The 20,000-nt window shown below is 42.5% G+C and overlaps 1 protein-coding gene across 5 annotated transcripts; it reads right to left on the reverse strand.

Moving 5' to 3' along the window:
- Window positions 1-4,714: 4,714 nt before the first annotated feature.
- LOC128029125 (SID1 transmembrane family member 2) lies at window positions 4,715-14,358 on the reverse strand. Of its 5 annotated transcripts, XM_052616678.1 has the most exons (28): window positions 14,086-14,356; window positions 13,005-13,209; window positions 12,783-12,904; window positions 11,895-12,059; window positions 11,765-11,810; window positions 10,355-10,456; window positions 10,188-10,271; window positions 9,628-9,727; window positions 9,138-9,203; window positions 8,964-9,057; window positions 8,820-8,875; window positions 8,690-8,701; window positions 8,229-8,267; window positions 8,077-8,154; window positions 7,751-7,866; window positions 7,590-7,663; window positions 7,426-7,492; window positions 7,253-7,326; window positions 6,994-7,117; window positions 6,798-6,915; window positions 6,515-6,651; window positions 6,226-6,334; window positions 6,071-6,147; window positions 5,941-5,987; window positions 5,741-5,846; window positions 5,503-5,613; window positions 5,234-5,347; window positions 4,715-5,165 (listed from the first exon to the last, which is right to left on the reverse strand). In XM_052616678.1, the coding sequence occupies exons 1-28, from the start codon at window positions 14,238-14,240 to the stop codon at window positions 5,103-5,105; spliced, it is 2,661 nt and encodes an 886-aa protein (XP_052472638.1). In that variant the 5' UTR covers window positions 14,241-14,356; the 3' UTR covers window positions 4,715-5,102. The 5 variants fall into 5 exon arrangements, with proteins under 5 accessions (XP_052472638.1, XP_052472636.1, XP_052472640.1 ...); XM_052616676.1 differs by having other exon boundaries at window positions 6,071-6,334; window positions 14,086-14,358; XM_052616680.1 differs by having other exon boundaries at window positions 6,071-6,334; window positions 13,005-13,202; window positions 14,123-14,356.
- Between the last annotated feature and the right edge of the window lie 5,642 nt (window positions 14,359-20,000).

Raw genomic sequence — 20,000 nt, forward strand, 5'->3', positions numbered from 1 at the left:
TAGACAGTTTATAGTGAAATAGATTTAACCATGTGCAGTTAGGTTAGGGTGAGAGGCATCCTTGATGATGTTTCTTGCCCTGCCCAGACAGCCCTTCTGATAAATGTTCTCGATGGAGGTTAACTTCAGCAAGGAATTCAGCAAGGATCCTAGGACTGAGGTTAACTTTTTTAATGATATTGGTTTGAGACTGATAGTATTTTATTTAGTGGAGAACTTTGAAATTTAGTCACAGTTTGATGATAAATATATGTGCACACTACAAAAGGACACAGCTATCATTTACAAACTTAATCTCATGCAATCAATGTCTTGCATTTGAAACAGTTATAACAAACATTACAAACATATAAGGAATAAGTGACCATACCCCATAAGCACCACACACTCACTAATGCATACAGTATGCATCAACATGTCATTAAGAGCATTATAAAAGATTCAGTGTTATCAATATGTCAATTTATTATAAGAAACACAAGATTTTAACAGCCATTTCCAGCTGGGGAGACTCAACTGATTTTCTACAGTTTAGTGTTAATCATCATCTAACTCAACCAGTCAAGAGCTACATTTAGCCTTAGATGTTATATGAATATGGTCCTGAAGCATAGCTTTTATTATCTGACAACAATAATAAATAAATAAACATTATAGGCACAAATAGTTTTATCAAATGAAATGGTGAAATCCTCTCATAGCGCGCTGACGTACACATGTGTAGCATACATCATGCATCAATATAGTGAAGAGCTGAAAACACCACGTGTGTGTGTGTGTGTGTGTGTGTGTGTGTGTGTGTGTGAGTGTGTAGTAGAGCACACATTCCCAGAGACGTGTATAACAACATCTTAAGGATTCCCATAAGCAGGATTTATTGCTGTGCCCCCCTTCCTCAAATATGATGATGGAAAAAACCCTAATATAGGGGTGAAGAATAACTTTAATCAAATAAAAAACTAAATGAATAAATTGTATTATCTACAAATCACAATTGTAGCTCTCGACATTTTCCTGTGGCTATAACTTTATTATGACTCTAATTTATTTTATAGTCTCAAGCATTCAGAAATCATGCAAAAGGAAACTAAGCAGTTTTACTATGATAAAACCATGGTTTATTTCTGTAAGGGTTGTGATATGCACGTTTTTAGTTGAAGAAATTATAAAGCCTGTGTCATCTATAGCAAAAAGGTGTCCAAAAATGAAAGATGAAGTGAATATTTGAATGAAATGTTTGGTCAGTAGCCTAAACAAGGATTTGATTGTCCTGTAAGTGTAACAGCAGCAATCACATGGCATTTGTAATAACATGTACATAAATTGTTTATTTTGTATTTGCCAACATTATGTATTTTAACAGTGTTATTATTAACCAATCATTATTGCCTCATTATTTTTTATATAATGCATTTTAAGCCATTTTAAAGGCTATTGATGGCTTAAGTCTGTTTTTATAGCAACCACAACAACAAAGATATTACAGTATATTAATACTTTGTAAATTATTAGAGTTTGGCAATCGCAAATCATTTGAATCAGTTCGGGGATAGCGAATCATTTGAGTCAATTCGGGAGTTCGTAACGGGATCGCGAATCATTTGAGTCAGTTATGGGGATCGCAAACCATTTGAATCAGTTCGGGAGTTCGGAGCGGGATCACGAATCACAAAAGATTTGCGCTCTTAAATTTTCAAATTGGCCATAACCTTTCGTTACTGCCAACTGGGGTGGCAGCAGGGGTAGATCCGCCCCTGCATATCTGAAATATAGGGTGACCATCCTCATTTTCCATTTTCACGGTTATTGGTTTCAAATTCACATACTTACTATAAGTGGGAAAAAAAAGGTAATACTGCTTGTAATACAGTAGTACTGTACTATGGAGTGAGTTTTGGTTCTTTATTACATGCGAGAAAATAAAAGATCTGAGAGAGAGAAAAAAGTTTGAGAGAAAAAGTTATCACACTGATAGCAAAAAAACATTTCATGAGAGAAAAAAGAATATTTGAGAGAAAAAGTTTTCATGCCAATAGCAAAAAATAATAATATTTGAGACTAAAAAAAAGTTTTGAGAGAAAGTATTTTCTCATAGAACATAAAAAAATATACATTTGAAATTTTTTAAATTATTTCTGAGAAAAAAAATCTCTCAGAAAATACTTTGAAAAAAACTCTCAAATATATATTTTTTGCTATCAGTGTGAAAATATTTTCTCTAAAAAAAAAAAATTGTTTCTCTCGAAACGCTTTTCTTTGCTCTTGATGCAATTTCTTGCTCTCGTGTCAGGATTTTGCTTTCACTGTGAGAATTGTGTCATGGGCGGGGCCACGTTCCTATTGGCCAGTCGGGTGAGCATCGTCTTGTCTTGGGAGTCGAACTGAATCATTACACTATTGTTCGGTTCACCTGCATAGATGCCGTATCTGCCTTATGGCTACTAGTTAAGTTGAGCAGTGAGCACGGACACTCCAATGTTTGGGTAAGATGATGACACACAGCTGGCTGAGCAAGTTCAGTATCACTGAAGATTAAACATTAAAAAATAGCACTCATATTCATGAATGAATGTGTATTATATTATTTGCTTGCTAATCGCTAGTAAAGCTAACCAGCCATCATGCTAGGTAAACTTGCAAACTCACCTGGTTTATACTGAGTAGTGAAGGCGTGAAACTGTCTAAATCAAAACATTAATTTGGCATATGATTTAAACATAGTATAAATCAGGTGAGTTTGCAAGTTTACCTAGCATGATGGCTGGTTAGCTTTACTAGCGATTAGCAAGCAAATAATATAATACACATTCATTCATGAATATGAGTGCTATTTTTTAATGTTTAATCTTCAGTGATACTGAACTTGCTCAGCCAGCTGTGTGTCATCATCTTGCCCAAACATTGGAGTGTCCGTGCTCAACTTAACTAGCCATAAGGCAGAGGCGGCATCTATGCAGGTGAACCGAACAATGGTGTAATGATTCAGTTCGACTCCCAAGACAAGACGATGCTCACCCGACTGGCCAATAGGAACGTGGCCCCGCCCATGACACAATTCTCACAGTGAAAGCAAAATCCTGACACAAGAGCAAGAAATTGCATCAAGAGCAAAGAAAAGCGTTTCGAGAGAAACACTTTTTTTTTTAGAGAAAATATTTTCAAACTGATAGCAAAAAATATATATTTGAGAGTTTTTTTAAAAGTATTTTGAGAGATTTTTTTTCTCAGAAATAATTTAAAAAATTTCAAATGTATATTTTTTTATGTTCTATGAGAAAATACTTTCTCTCAAAACTTTTTTTAGTCTCAAATATTATTATTTTTTGCTATTGGCATGAAAACTTTTTCTCTCAAATATTCTTTTTTCTCTCATGAAATGTTTTTTTGCTATCAGTGTGATAACTTTTTCTCTCAAACTTTTTTTTCTCTCTCAGATCTTTTATTTTCTCGCATGTAATAAAGAACCAAAACTCACTCCATAGATTTGAGTGATATTTTGATCACTGAACTATAGGGAATGCCCTTGGTTTTAATTTCAGAAATCTGGTCACCTTACTGAAATATCAAAAAGACAAGTTTGTTTAAAGAAAAATCGCCTTTTAGTCACAAATGAAAATAAATTCAAAACAAGTTTATACCTTTTTATAATGACCCTCTCGTTATAGTAAAGTTAGTCAGTTTTTAATGTTCGAATGGATCACGTGACAAAGACCGTTAAACTGTCAGGAGCGGAGCGCGCGAATCTTCAGGGAGCTTCGTCTGAGGTAAGGATCTTCTGGCCTCAAACTATAAAAAAAGAAATATAAATTAACCTTATAACTGTCACACTAAGAAAACATATCTATATTTATTGGTACAATTGTGTTCCTGGTATCACATTGAGCAACTTTTAAATACATAAGTGGTCGACTCGACGTCCATAACACGTCGCTTAAAGATTTACATGAATCGGAATTATGTATAAATATAAAAAGACAACACCGGTGCTCATATTTGAGGTCTAGTCATCTCCGCTTCCCTCACTAATGATGTTTTGTGTGATCGATTATCGGTTTTATTTAAACGTTATTTAACGTTTACGTTAAATGACAGAATATGTGTGTGGACGACACGTTTGTTGCGGGTTCAACGTGGCCACGAGCTTATAACGTCGCATAACCGTAAAATACTCTAATTTTGGTAACCCAGTCCGAGTTCAGATACAGTAAAGTTGTTAATATGAACTCTAAATATTACGTTCTGACCCATACAGTCTATGATTCTGACTCGCATGTTCACTTGTTACCTGTTTATACTTCAGCGCATGCGCAGAGCGTCCGTCACGCGTTCAGAACCTCAGCTACAGTGAATGTAATTGTATATTTTAACTGGAAAACCTACACCTACAGATGTCAGAAGATCACTTAGCAAACATTTAGTAAATATCCAACCTCGTCCACGTCTGTTCCTGAAACGTAAACATATGCAATAAATAAACACACGGAAAATGGATGCAAACATGCATCATGACTGCTGTATTTTTGAAACTAATTGAAAGAGTCGTCTGATTCAAGCATTTAGATGCAGTTTTTGTGTGTTGATGTTGTTGTCTCAGGTCTACAGCACCCTCTCAATCAGATTGTTTTGGTGCATGTAAACATAGATCAGTTTTCCATTAATGTCAAGTTTCCTGTCCATGGTAATCATAAAGCACAAGGTTTACACGACCGAAAACAACCGTAAAAAGTCTTTATTCGGTAATCATTCCATTTGTACTCTGTAAAACCCACTCTGTATTTGAGACGGTGCAAAGTTGATTTTCTCAGATCAGAATCATCTTTATATGAGTGAAGCTGGGCTCGGATCACAGAAGGCCACAGACGCACACAGACGCAGAGGACAGTACAGAAATGCATTGAGATGTGCAGAGCATGTCTGAAGCGATGAACATGGGCGGAGCTCTGGCAGTTTGACTGACACATTCACTGTCCTATCAGCATTAGCTCCTGTATGAGGCTCCTCCCACACCGCCACTGACTGGCAGGTAAACATATTCAGGTAGCGAGGCCTCTCATTGGCCGACACCCCCCAGTGCTGCTCTGTGATTGGCTAGTATCGGTCCATCAGAAGACGTAGATTTTGTCTCGTTGAACCGTGTCGAGGTCGTCGTCCATCGTGAGCAGGACCTGAGACAGAGGGGTGTTTAGCTGACATGATTTTCAGTTCTTGAGTCTGACTGATGTTCTGGACTCACCAGGAAGGATCCGAACATAGCGATGGAGGACAGGAAGTGCCAGATGTCGTGATCGTCAAAGAAGGAGAGCAGGATACACTCACGGTTGTGCTCACGAGACTCCGCTGGAGTTTTCTGGAGACACAGAGATTGGTCAGCATCACTGCACACAAGTAACAGTTACTGACCGCTGCTCAGGCACTTCATCTAACCAATGGGAAGTTGAGCTTGTGAATACACTATATATTCCCTATTGTGTGTGTGTGTGTGTGTGTGTGTGTGAGACGCACCTGCCATGTGCTGAGCCCCTGTAAGAAGAAGAAGAGAGCGAAACCCCAGACCACAGCGGTGAAGAGAACACACACCAGAGCCAGACACTGGATCCTCTCTCCGCTGCGCAGCTGCACACAGGACAAACACACACACACACACACACACACTCCTGAATGAGTCAGAACACAGATCAGGACCGGATCTGATGAACCCTGCCACAGGAAGTAGATGATGATGTCATCACGAGAGCAGCACCTTCATTATGATGTAGAAGGTGAAGTAGAGCAGCAGGTTACAGATGGCGATGGCCAGCAGGTACGAGGCGAAGTCATTGGGTCGTTTGATGAGTCCGTACGCCGCCCTGCACACACACACACACACACACACAGGGGTCAGGCGTGTGCTCGTATCATGTGACTGCGAGAGATGTGAGATGATGATGATGTGTTACTCACAGAGACCAGTTCACAAGGTTTCCCATCACCAGCAGAACCATCCGATCCTACACACACACGTCAGTCAGAGTTTCACTGAGACAGCTGCGTGTGTGTGTGTGTGTGTGTGTGTGTGTGTGTGTGTACTCACGATGTACATGGGTCCACTGCACTGCTGAATACAGTCTGTGTAGATCACATACAACATCCTGCGCAAGATCCCCGAGTCTGAAACACACACAGCATCAGCCTCTACTGCTGAATATGTCAAGTGTGTGTGTGTGTGTGTGTGTGTGTGTGACTCACTGAGTCTCCAGCGGCCCATGTAGTAGAGCTGTGTGCTCAGCAGCATTGTGGCCAGGATGTGTATGACAGAGAAAACGATCCAGAACACGGTGTTACCCTTACCAAACACCTGACACACACACACACACACACACACACACACACACACACAGGTTAGACTCGTCTCAATTATGACCTTTGACCCCTAAACTAACCCTCACACCTGCATAAGATTAGACTGAAATGTAAACATGATTAGACTGATTTCTGAGCTTAAACACTTGGATCCAGGTGTGTGTGTGTTTCTCACCACCCCCAGCACAGAGAAGAATATGACGGCAGCCAGACAAGCGTAAGCGGAGTACGCACTGGCGTTGATGTCCGGGTGTCTCTTCTGATACAGCTTCAACATACACAGTCCAGCAATCATGTACATGAACGACGTGTCTGAAACACACACACACACACACACGCATCAGGGATTCCCTATTTATCTGTGCATGTTTTGACCACGTGATTCATAACCTAGTTCCAGTGAATCACAAGTCACCAGGTCACACTGTCTGCGGGACACGTAGATCACACACACTCACCGAACTGGAAGTTGGTGTAGTTGGGACAGACGTGGTAGCAGGCGCTGAGCAGCCCCTCCATCATCAGAGCCGTGCCCATGGCGTAATACAGGCCGAAGTGTTTGGGGATGCCACACTCCTGAACACACACAGCGGATCAGAGCCTGTGTCTGAGTGATGTGAGACTAGTGTGTGTGTGTGTGTGTGTGTGTCTCACCAGCGCTGTGCTGTCGTTACGCTCGAGCGCTCGTTTGTGAAGGATGTCCCTCTGCAGGATGATGAGCAGGAACAGCAGTCCCAGCAGCACATAGCCCAGGTTACTCAGGATGTTATTGAAGGAGCTGAGCACACACACACACACACGTACCACTTTAGACTGTTTTGTACCCACTATTTACTTCCAACATGTCTGATATACACACACACACACACACACTCTCACAAACACACACTCGCACACACACACACACACACACCTTAGAGCTCCAAGAGGGTGTGCACACAGGAAGTTATAATAGCAGATGTCTTGGTTTCCAGTGACATTTACAACCTGTCAGAAAACACATCACAGTCATCAGGGAGACAGAACACGCATGACGTATACACACACACACACACACACACACACACACACAGAGAGAGTCCATACCGTCTGATAGGTGATGACCAGCTGAATGACAGGAAGAGCGTAAAACACGGCGATCGTAACGATGTTCCTGCAGAGAACACACACACACACACACACACACACACACACACGGTCACTGGAGGTAACACACACTTCCTGTCCTGAGCCGTGTGTTTGACACTCACCAGAAGTAGATCTGGTATTTCTTGCTGAGGATGCGTTTGTCTTTACGAGAGAGATCCGAGACGCACAGGAACTTCTGTGAAGGACAGAGCACCGTAAACACACACACACACACACACACACACACACGGTTATAAATGTGTGTTTGGGGTAGTTCGAGCACCTTCGTACGGACGATGTTTTTGTCCGAGTCGATGTCGACCAGCGTGTCGTAATCGTCCTCTTCCACTGAACTCAGAGACTCCTGCCGACTGCGGGCTACACTCTCTAAAGAACGATCTAGAACACACACACACACGACACACACTGATCAGATTCAGATTCAGAGCATCAGGACTGAGGGACATCATTCATTACTTTCCATGTGGAATATTTCTGCAAATAGGGCACATGATTTATGTGTGTGTGTGTGTGTGTGTGTGTGTGTGTGTGTGTGTGTGTGTGTGTGAGAGTGTGTGTGTGTGTGTGTGAGTGTGAGTGTGTGTGTACCCATGCATCCGTAGTTCCCATCGGTCGACGCTAAACTGTCAGTAACAGCTTCAGAGCTCAGTGTGCTGCCGTTATCAGCTGGAGAAACACAGACAGATTACACACATCTGACACAGAAGAATCAATCTGACTGAAGACTTTCACAAACTCACCAAATGAACCGTATTCATACGGAGACACTGAAGCCTTTCCTGAAACACACACAGTGTTAGACAGATGCTTGTGTGTGTGTGTGTGTGTGTGTGTGATGTGCTTCATCTAAATCTTCAGAACTGAATATCACACACGGTTCAGTTACTTACAGGAGTGACTCCACATTTACACTAAATCCACTCAGAACTGATCTGATCATAACTATAATCTTTATTATTTCAGACTCTCTCTACGGAGATCACTCCTGTGTGTAAATCAAGCTGTCATGCCCAGAACTATGTTTTTATCCACTTCTGCGCAGGAGTGTGTTAGTGCTGGGTTAGTTTACAGCAGTGATGTCACTACTACAGATGTGCACAGGAAGAGAGTTTGAGAGCAAGCAGGAAGTGTATCTTGCACACACACACACACACACACACTCTGAGAGACAGCATGCACATAAATCACACACAGATCTTACCCAAGAGAGATGCTAAACACAAAAATGCCGAAAAGAAAATAATAAAAACTTTAATAAAGTCACTCATTACATTGAGACATTAATAACTCTGGGATCCAGATTAATAATATTACAGCTAACGCTCAGTTACCTGTCTCTGCAGGTGAGGCGTCAGCGTTCAGAAACCCCTCCCTCTTCCTGTTCATCCTGAGAAAGACAGAATGTGATTGGCTGTCATCATGAAAACCATTGATTCACTGGCATCAGTTTCAGGTTCAGAGCAGCAGTGTCGTACCTCTTACTCTCCACACACGCCACCAGGAACGTGAGCAGATAGAAGGACAGGAAGATCCCCAGACAGAAGAGCATCCCCATCACATACACCTCCGCTAGAGAGCAGACAGAATGAACGGATGAACTGATGGAGGGATGAAGGAACGACTGAGGGAATGTGTAGTGTGCGGCTCACAGTTAATGGCAGGAGAAACAATCACATCCAGAGTTTTACTGCGATTCCCAGCATCTAGCAGCTCATCTGAGGAGACACACACACTCACGTCAAACATGGATTCTGACTGGCTGCAGTACTATAACACTGATCTGATTGGCTGCAGCAGAGTAACCCAGTGCTCTGATTGGCTGCAGCAGAGTAACCCTGTGCTCTGATTGGCTGCAGTAGAGTAACCCTGTTCTCTGATTGGCTGCAGCAGAGTAACCCTGTGCTCTGATTGGCTGCAGTAGAGTAACCCTGTGCTCTGATTGGCCGCAGTAGAGTAACCCTGTGCTCTGATTGGCTGCAGCAGAGTAACCCAGTGCTCTGATTGGCTGCAGCAGAGTAACCCAGTGCTCTGATTGGCTGCAGCAGAGTAACCCTGTGCTCTGATTGGCTGCAGTAGAGTAACCCTGTGCTCTGATTGGCCGCAGTAGAGTAACCCTGTGCTCTGATTGGTTGTACTAACCAGGTAAGAGTGGGTAGAATCGCAGTGGTCCTCCGCATGCCTCGTCTTCAGTCTTCACCACCACCACCACATAGAAACTGTTACTGGGGAAATCCTTCCTCTGAAACACACAATAATAATAATCACAGTGCACTGATTCTGTCTGCTCGGGTCAATCAAATGGATACATAAACATTTCAACAGTTTTATTAAACTATTAGACACTGAATGTGAGGTAAAAGCTAAAAGCAGTAATCATTACAGTCATGTGACCTTTATCAATGCATGGAGCCAGCTGCATTTAGAGCTAGTTTGAGGTTATCAGACTTACTCTTCAGACTCAAAGTGCCCAATCTACCTGTTTCTGACCGACTTTAAAAAGTTAAGACCAATCTTGAAGAAAACAAATGAGATGACTAACTTTTTAAGACCAGCCTGAGACGTCTATGTGACCGGCCCCTGATAACAGCTTCAGGGATGGTTCGGTGACAGAAAATTATATCAACTTGGTTTTAAAACAGTTGTGTCAATGGAAAGTCCTTGTACTGATAGACGTGTGTGTGTGTGTGTGTGTGTGTTACCTGCACTGTGATGGCAGCTGTGGTGGTCATCGTCTGATACATTCCAATAAACGCCACATTATTATCCAGATCATAAACCGGACACTGGACAGATCGAGAGAGACAGATCTCACCACATACACACCTGACTGACTGTGTGTGTGTGTGTGTGTGTGTGTGTTTCTCACCTGGATGTCCTGTATTGACATGACTGAGCAGGGGAAGTTCTTCTGTGAGTTCACCTTCACGATCACTGTGTCCACACCATCAGGAAACACATACTTAAAGAACTGCACACACACACACACACACACACACACACACACACACATTACACTCCTACTGAGTGTGACGGTGACCCCTGCTGGTCACCAGAGTTCAGCTGTGCTCCTGCCATCATCTAACCTTTCTTTCTTCAGAGGAACACACAAGAAGATATTTTGAAGAATGTCTCTGTGTTTTCTGGCAATACAGTGCACTTTCTCCTTTTTTTTCGGTGAAAAGGAAAATAATTCTCTAATGTTTGGTTGTTCTGTGTCTGTGAGTGTGCCACTGCTGTGTCTAGCCCTGTATTCATTCATCACGACCCATCCGCTCACATCACAACGATGATTTCATGAACACACTCCGAGCTTCTCTTCAGTAGTGTAGCTGCACCTGTTACTCAGTTCCTACAGGAGCAGGATGTCAAACACACACCTGTTTGCTCTCTCTCTCTCTCTCTCACACACACACACACACACACCTGTGCAGAGAGTGTGTGACGCTGCAGGACGCAGATCAGAGGATGTGCATCAGTGACTGCTCTGAGATCAGCTCTGCAGCGGCACACACTCACTGACACTGATCTGTGGCCGAGGAAACTGATCTGAAATCAGCGCTGTGAATCTGAGCAGATACAGTCCTCAGTGTGTGTGTGTCTGTGTGTGTGTGTGCGTGTGTGTGCGTGTGTGTGTGTCTGTCTGTGTGTGTCTGTCTGTGTGTGTGTGTGCGTGTGTGTGTGTCTGTCTGTGTGTGTGAGTGTGTGTGTGTGTCTGTCTGTGTGTGTGTGTGTGTGTGTGTGTGTGTGTGTGTGACCGAGGAGACTGATCTGAAATCAGCGCTGTGAATCTGAGCAGATACAGTCCTCAGTGTGTGCGTGTCTGTGTGTGTGTGTGCGTGTGTGTGCGTGTGTGTGTGTCTGTCTGTGTGTGTCTGTCTGTGTGTGTGTGTGCGTGTGTGTGTGTCTGTCTGTGTGTGTGAGTGTGTGTGTGTGTCTGTCTGTGTGTGTGTGTGTGACCGAGGAAACTGATCTGAAATCAGCGCTGTGAATCTGAGCAGATACAGGTAAACCGCCAGTCCTCAGTGTGTGTGTGTGTGTGTGTCTGTCTGTGTGCGTGTGTGTGTGTGTGTCTGTCTGTGTGCGTGTGTGTGTGTGTGTCTGTGTGTGTGTGCGTGCGTGTGTGTGTGTGTGTGTGTGTGTCTGTCTGTGTGTGTGTGTGTGTGTGTGTCTGTCTGTCTGTCTGTGTGTGTCTGTCTGTGTGTGTGTGTGTGTGTGTGTGTGTGTGTCTGTCTGTGTGTGTGTGTGTGTGTGTGTGTGTGTGTGTGTGTGTGCGCACCTGTGGTTGGGACGGCGTCGCGTTGAAGCTGAATTTCTTGTCTGTCCTGTGAAGAGAAGAGAACAGCGTGACCTGGCTGAAGATCGGAGCACACGTTCTGCTGAGGGTCAGAGGGTCAGTCTGGACTCACTGCAGTGTGAAGCTGTCCACACGACTGACCCGCAGCTGATAGTGGATCCCAGCGCTGGACAGAGTCGACACGTCCACGAAGAAGAACTGTGTCTCTGCCAGAGCTTTAGTGGGCGGCTGACACAGCGTACGACCCACCTGTGTGTACGGATACTTCCTCTGATACCTGCGGACACACACACACACACACAGCGTCTTCTACAAGTCTAGAAGTCTTAACTCATGAAGTTATGACAGTTAATGTTGAAAACACTTTTCTAATTTAAATCTCTAACGATGTCTATATGTCCTCTCCCTCGAGTTGATCCAAACACTGTGAATCTATTTCTGTTTCTGCCACAGTTCTGATGTGTTTCTACACTACAGGACCAGACACTGTTCACATGCTTCACAGTAACAACAGAAGAAATAAACTCAAAGCTCAGCACAATGTCAATTATGTCAGAATTTTAACCCATTTTTGAGGGAACAGTCCCTTTGAGAAATACAGTGTGAGAACGAAACAGATGTTTATTGCTTCATCTGTACTGCTTGAACAAAGACAGAAGGAAAGAGGAACTGAGACACCAAAGTTCACACATGAATGAACAAATCCTCAAATCAGAGTCTAAAATTACCTTGACACCTGATTATCATCTGACCCCAGCTGTACACACACACACACACACACACAGAACTGAACTAACATGACTCTGTATATTATGAATAATGTTGCTCCTTGACAAACTGCTTTTGCTGCTTTGGACAGATGTGATTTCTAATTTAACGAACACTGGTTTATTCACTTAATTGATTTAATTTGCCATAATCAATAAAAATACATCATATCATACACTTCAAATACCTCCTATTTAGATTTTTTGTTGTTGTTTTTATGGGATGTACTCACAGGCCTCGGAGGATGAGGGGGACCTGGAAGGACAGGACGGCCTGTTTCTGCCGGACCACGAACAGAACCGGACTCTGAGCGCTCTCGGACAGCAGCTCCACGGACACACGCACACCCTCCGTCTGACACACACACACAGAGAGAGAGAGAGAGAGAGTGTGAGTGAGAGTGCTTCAGATGGTGGGTCAGAGGTCAGAGGTCAGTGCTGTGATGCGCTCATGCCTTGTTTCTGGAGACGGTGTGGTTGTAGGAGTAGATGGTCTGGTTGTCGCTGGTGACCGTGTCGTAATACGTCATGTCGAACTGAGCATCTCTCTGGATGACCACGTTACCACCGCAGACCGCCAGCATCAGGACCAGGACTGGACAGAACCGGACGGGACCGCAGCAGAACCCCAGCATCCTGGAACCGTCATCAGCCTGAGAACTGAAGCAGAACCCCAGCGCAGCGAGTGTGAGGAGTAAAAACAGTGACATATTATTCTAATGTAAATCATCTGTTTTCTGTTAAAGTGTAATGTATTTCTGTGATGCTCCGCTGTATTTTCAGCATCATTCCTCCAGTCTTCAGTGTCACATGATCTTCAGAAATCAGAATAATATGATGATTTACTGCTCAAGACACATTTCTGATTATTATCAGTGTTGAACACAGTTGTGCTGCTCAATATTTTTTTTTGTGGAAACTGTGATGCATTTTATTTTTCAGGATTCACAGATGAACAGAAAGTTCAAAAGTGATGTGAAATAGACTAAATTCGATTTAAAAAAAAATCAAATAGAATTAAGGTCTTTTAATATTCCACAATATTACTGTCAAATCAAATAATTAAATAAAGCAGCCATTTATGAGCAGAAGAGGATTCTTTCTTTGAAATCAAAACCCATAAGAAAACAGTAAAATATTGTAGAACTGTATTTACAATTCTACACACACAAACACACTCTCTCTCTCTCACACACACACACACACACACTCATACACTCTCTCACACTCATACACTCTCTCTCACACACACATACACACTCTCTCACACACACATACACTCTCTCACTCATACACTCTTCTCTCACACACACATACACACACTCTCTCTCACACACTCTCTCACACATACACTCTCTCTCACACACACATACACACTCTCTCTCTCACACACACACACACTCTCTCACTCATACACTCTTCTCTCACACACACATACACACACTCTCTCTCACACACTCTCTCACACATACACTCTCTCTCACACACACATACACACACTCTCTCACATACACACACACACACTGGTGTCCATACAGTGATAAGCGGTGTGTCGGTGTGATGTCAGGCTCACCGTGTCTCGCGGTCAGCTCGTGATGATGATGTTTAACGGAGATCCGGTCCGCTCGCTCTCGCGCTGCTGTGTTGACACTGCGCGTCATGTGACACGTCATATGCACGCGCAAGCACATACGGAACACCTTCACTATAATTTCAAATCAAAGAACATCATACACAATATTTCGTAATTCCACGTTTATTCAACATACAGCATTTAACACTTGGTTAAAACAGATGCAGTCGCGCTGGATTGTCTGAGGGCGGAGTTACACTGCTGAACAGCCAATCGAAGCACAGAGAGACACGTGACAGCGTGCGATGACGTCCTTTGTTTACGACTGAGCTGAAACTGACAGTAAAGCTCTTATCTATCTTATTCTTTCTTTTGTTTGTTGATGTGTCTTCTGTTACTGATATTTTTGTATGGATATCATGGATATATGGATATAAAAAATGAATCTACACAAACATCTGTGAGACTCACATGTACTTACACTAAATACACACTTCATCGATTAAAACAGTGATTTCAGCAGAGAATCATAGTGATTTCATATGAATGTGATACTAACTGCCAAAACAGTTCTCACATTTAAAAGATTGCATATAACATTATTATAATTAAAAGTTTTTAAGACAACAGTGTGTATATGTTTACATGTTAGTTACGATAAAAACACTTGGATGAAGAGAATATATTTGTATTGCAACATATTGTGTAAAAATAACCACGCAAATGAAGTCCATTCAAACAGAGAAGAGAAAGAGCTTGATTTTGTGATGAGAAGCTGTTCATGAACATCAACACAGTGCATACAGACTGTGTGTGTGTGTGTGTGTGTGTGTGTGTGAGAGAGAGAGAGAGAGAGAGAGAGAGTGTGTGTGTGAGAGAGAGAGAGAGAGAGAGTGTGTGTGTGTGAGAGAGAGAGAGTGAGCGAGCATGTGTGTGTGTACGTGTGTGAGAGAGAGAGAGAGAGAGTGTGTGTGTGTGTGTGTGTGTGAGAGAGAGAGAGAGAGAGAGAGAGAGAGAGAGAGAGAGTGTGTGAGTGTGTGTGTGTGTGTGTGTGTGAGAGAGAGAGAGAGCATGTGAGTTTGAGAGTGTGTGTGAGATAGAGGTTACCATGGATACGATGGCAGTTGGCAGCAGAAATATCAGCTCCTGATTTCAACATCATTTTTGCCAGATAATGAATTTTTTCATGAACCAAATCATACTTAATTAATTGGACATTCATTTGTGAACAATAGAGGCAGAAGATTTCCAAGGTAAGACCTCTTAAGAAGATTGACATCGACTAAAAACGACATATAAAGTCACTGTAGCAGTTAACTGTTAGCCAAGCTGAGGTTCCGTGACAGTTATTTCAGTTACGAACAACATGGGCCTCACTAAAGCAGAGGCATTTTTCAAAAATGAAGAGGAGTTGGAGATAATCTATCCAGCAGAAGTTAAATCTATAAAAGACAAGAAAAAGATGAAAGAGATTATACTGAGGGAGAACCCAGAGATACTGCTATCTGACTACAGTGGAGCAGAAAACAGCCGAGTGCTGTGTAACCTGCTGTTCTTCACTGAACACACATCATCCTGGCACACCGTCCTCTGCTCAAACATGACATGTGTCAGAAGAGGAGGCATCAGCAAAGGCAGACAACTCACTCTGGAAGGAGAGAACGACACAAAGCTGACTGTGAATCTTTACCATAATGGCACAGTCATGGTCCAGGGAGCAGAAACCAGCCTCAGTGAATTCCAGAGGAGCTTCAGAAACCTTAAACACCAGGTTCAGAAGATAAAACAAGATCCTGAAATGAAGAGCCACACAGTGTCCAGCACCAGCTCCGTTACCATCTCTGACAGCAGCTCAGGAACTCACTCCAGCACTCCTGCGTCTCCTAAGATCAAGGCTTTGAGAGATACCATCGCTGAGCTGGAGCAGCACTTCTGTCTGTTTAAAGAGGAAACCACCAACAGCCTCCATCACCTGCTCAACCTGACCAGACACCACAGTGTGCAACAAATACAGCAGCTCTGCTCTGCTGTAAAACAACTGGAGGAGGACAATCAAGAGCTGCACCAGGAGCTGAGGAGAGTGAGAGAAGAGCTGGTCAGAAGAGAACAACACGGCCACACACTGGAGAGACTGCTGGAGGAGACCAGAAACCAGCTACACACAAGACAACACCGAGAGAGTGTCAGCACCCAAACACTCAGCACAAACACCACTCAACCGCAGCAGTGTGTCAGCTCACCGTCTCAGAGCTCCTTCACTCCTACAACCTCTCACAAGCTCAAGAGGAACGAGACCAGCAGCAGTCCTCCACCTGCACCATTCAGGAGCACCAGCAGAGAACAGAAGAGGCAAGACAACATCGTGATACTCTGTGACTCCAACGGCCATCATCTCGACCCCAGACGACTGTTTCCAGGAAGATCTGTGAAGAAGTTCTGGTGTCCCACATCAAACTCAGCTGTGAGACTGCTGCGAGACGGTGGGTTCGGTGCACCGTCACACATCATTCTCCACACCGGGACAAACGACCTCAGTGCTAGAAACATAGATGTCACTAAAGCCCTGACCAACGTAGTGCAAACAGCTAGCAGGATCTACCCCAGAGCCAAAATCATCATCTCGACCCTTCTACCTCGCAGAGATGTGCCACAAAACATCATCAACTCCATCAATGAGAAGATAGCTGGCATCTGTGCTTCAATGACAAATGTCCACATAGCTGACCATCAGCGCATCACCCATGAGCATCTATATGACCACGTCCACATCCATCGAGAGGGAATGAGACTGTTTGCTAAGAGCATCAAGGAGACAGCCCTGCGTCCCCCTCCGAAGACGCTCGGTGATCACGAGGAGAGGGTAAGAGTGCTTCAGTCAGACAGCTACGCCGCTGTAGCAGCAGGACGAGCTAGAACAGACTCCAGAGACCTTATCCAGATCAAAAACATGCTCAAAATGATCTGTGACAACCTACTAGCTTAACTACTTACACTGTGTCTGGAGTTAAAATGATCATTACTTCTTAATTACTTTTATTTCACTCATTTCTACTTGTTTACTTTCAAATTTGACAATTGTAAAACTCATTCACTTATATATTTATATTTTTTATTTTTTTATTTTTTATTGATGAATTTATATTTTAAAACATGATTTGGTCATGAATTCATACATTATTCTGGTAAATGCAATACTTCCCAATGTCATCGTTTAAAATAACTAGTTATAATATTCAAGGGATGTTCTCTTCAGCTTTTGGAGAGAAAAGCACTAATCCTGATTTTATTAACGCTGTACATAGTTCAGATATAATTATTTTACTTGAGACATGGAGTCGTCTAGACTGTAAAACCTCCCCCCCTTCACACTACAGAGAGCTGCGCATCCCCTCAATCAAACAGCCTGAGGTTAGGAACGGAAGAGATTCAGGAGGAATCATAGTCTGGTTTAAAGACCATCTGCAGCAGTATATTCAGCCCATGAAAAAGGGAAAAACACACATTTGGATAAAAATTCAAAAAGAGATTTTGTGTTTAGATGAGGACCTGTACCTGTGTTCCACATATATCCCCCCATATGAGTCGCCTTACTATAATGAAGACATCTTCTCAATCCTACAATCAGAGATCAATTACTTCCAGTCTAGAGGTTCGGTTCTATTAATGGGGGATCTGAACGCCAGAACGGGGAAGGAACAGGACTACATCAGCTCTGATGGGGACAAATATATTAACAGTTCACTTAATCATCAGAAAATAGGTTTTACCAAAACACGGCAGAATTATGACAACACGATTAACAGACATGGAAAGCAAGTCCTGCAGCTCTGCAAAAGCCTGGGCCTGTACATAGTGAATGGCAGAATGAAGGGTGACTCTCTGGGCCGATGTACATACAGCTCACATCTGGGCAGCAGCACGGTAGATTACGCCATCACAGATCTAGACCAGAGTCAGATCAACTATTTCACAGTGATGCCACAGCTGCCATTATCAGACCACAGTCACATAGTCCTCAGTCTCAACAGGTCAGGGAATCATCCGCCATCTTCAGAACAGAAAGTTCAATTATATCCACTCCCCCCCAAATTTATATGGAGTAAAGACAGTCCTGCCCAGTATGAAGCTGCGCTCCACTGCACCCACACTGAGAACATGATCGACTCATTCCTCCTGACTACATTTAGTGTAGAAAAGAGAAGTATCAATTCAGCAACTAAACAGTTAACTCAAATCTTTTCTACAGTGGTCAGAAAAGCCCTCAGAAAAAGAAAGAATTACCGATGTAAAAAAGAAACCGCTAAAGATGCTTGGTTTGATAAAGATTGCCAAAAACTAAGAAAAGAATTAAGATCATTATCAAATAAAAAGCACAGAGACCCTGCAAACCAACAAATACGAGCCACATATCAAGAAACACTTAAACTATACAAGTCACTATTAATACAGAAGAAAACTGACCACATCAAAATTAAAATAAACAAAATTGAAGAAGCAATCGATCAAAATTCTTTTTGGGATTTATGGAATAATTTAGATAAATCCAAAGAGGCCAAACACCTTCCCATCTATGACCCAAAGATCTGGACTGAACATTTCAGAAAACTCTATTCTCTAAACGAACCAACCCTCGCCCAAAAACATCTGACCTCCCAACTAAATAACCTGGAATTCACGAGAAAAGACCAGCTCAATCATTTAGACAAACCCATAGAATTACCTGAACTGACAGAGAAGATGAAATCCCTCAAAAATAAGAAATCAAGTGGCTTAGATGGAATTTCTAATGAAATGCTGAAACACAGCAGCCCCAAACTGAGACTTGCTATCCTAACATTATTCAATCTCTTATTAAAATCTGGACACTTTCCTGAGATCTGGAAAGAGAACGTTATAACCCCAATTTTTAAACAAGGTGAGAAGTATGACCCAAATAATTATAGAGGCATCACAGTGAGCAGTAACCTCGGAAAACTATTCTGCTCCATCATCAATGACAGATTAATTCAGTTCATCCAAGAACACAAGATTTTAAACAATTGTCAAATTGGATTTATGCCAAAACAGAGAACTTCAAATCATATTTACACACTCCACACACTCATAGACAAATATGTTCATCAAACAAAACAAGGAAAAATATTTGGCTGCTTCATTGATTTTAAAAAAGCCTTTGATTCAGTATGGCACAATGGACTTTTTCTAAAACTGATTCAAAGCGGAATAGGAGGAAAGACATATGACATCATAAAGGACATATACAACGGGAACAAATGCTGTGTCAAGATCAACGACAGAAGGACTGATTATTTCAGTCAGAACAGAGGAGTGCGTCAAGGCTGTAGCCTCAGCCCGACTCTGTTTAATATCTATATTAATGAACTGGCATCAGCACTTGAGAAGTCCCCTTGTCCTGGTCTGACCCTCGAGGGCAGAGAAATCAAATGTCTCCTGTACGCTGACGATCTTCTGCTCTTGTCACCTCATGAAGAGGGGCTACACCAAAGCCTCTCAGTTTTAGAAGATTACAGTAGAGACTGGGCCTTACCAATCAACATGGAGAAATCCAAAATTATCATCTTTCAGAAAAAGCCTCGCCTTACTGACAAAAAATATAGTTTTGCAATCGGGGGAACACTTCTTAATCATGTGACGTGTTATAATTATTTGGGTCTCACTATCTCAGCTTCTGGTCAATTTGACCTGGCAATAAAACATCTGACTGATAAGGCACGCAGGGCTTATTACACTATTAGGAAATCTTTGTTCAAATTCAACCCACCTATTAAATTATGGCTAAAAATCTTCGACAGCATCATCAAACCAATTATTCTATACGGTTGTGAGATCTGGGGCCCCAAATTTAAATTAAATTACA

Source organism: Carassius gibelio, chromosome A15 (assembly GCF_023724105.1).
Source record: "Carassius gibelio isolate Cgi1373 ecotype wild population from Czech Republic chromosome A15, carGib1.2-hapl.c, whole genome shotgun sequence".
Lineage (NCBI taxonomy): Eukaryota > Metazoa > Chordata > Actinopteri > Cypriniformes > Cyprinidae > Carassius > Carassius gibelio.

Coding starts and splice junctions, on each gene's coding strand:
- LOC128029125 (XM_052616676.1), bottom strand. CDS start 14,240: ATGTGCTTGCGCGTGCATATGACGTGTCACATGACGCGCAGTGTCAAC. Junction 11,811..11,894: donor GTGGACAGCTTCACACTGCA/GTGAGTCCAGAC, acceptor TTCTCTTCACAG/GACAGACAAGAAATTCAGCT. Junction 9,204..9,627: donor ATTCTACCCACTCTTACCTG/GTTAGTACAACC, acceptor GTGTCTCCTCAG/ATGAGCTGCTAGATGCTGGG.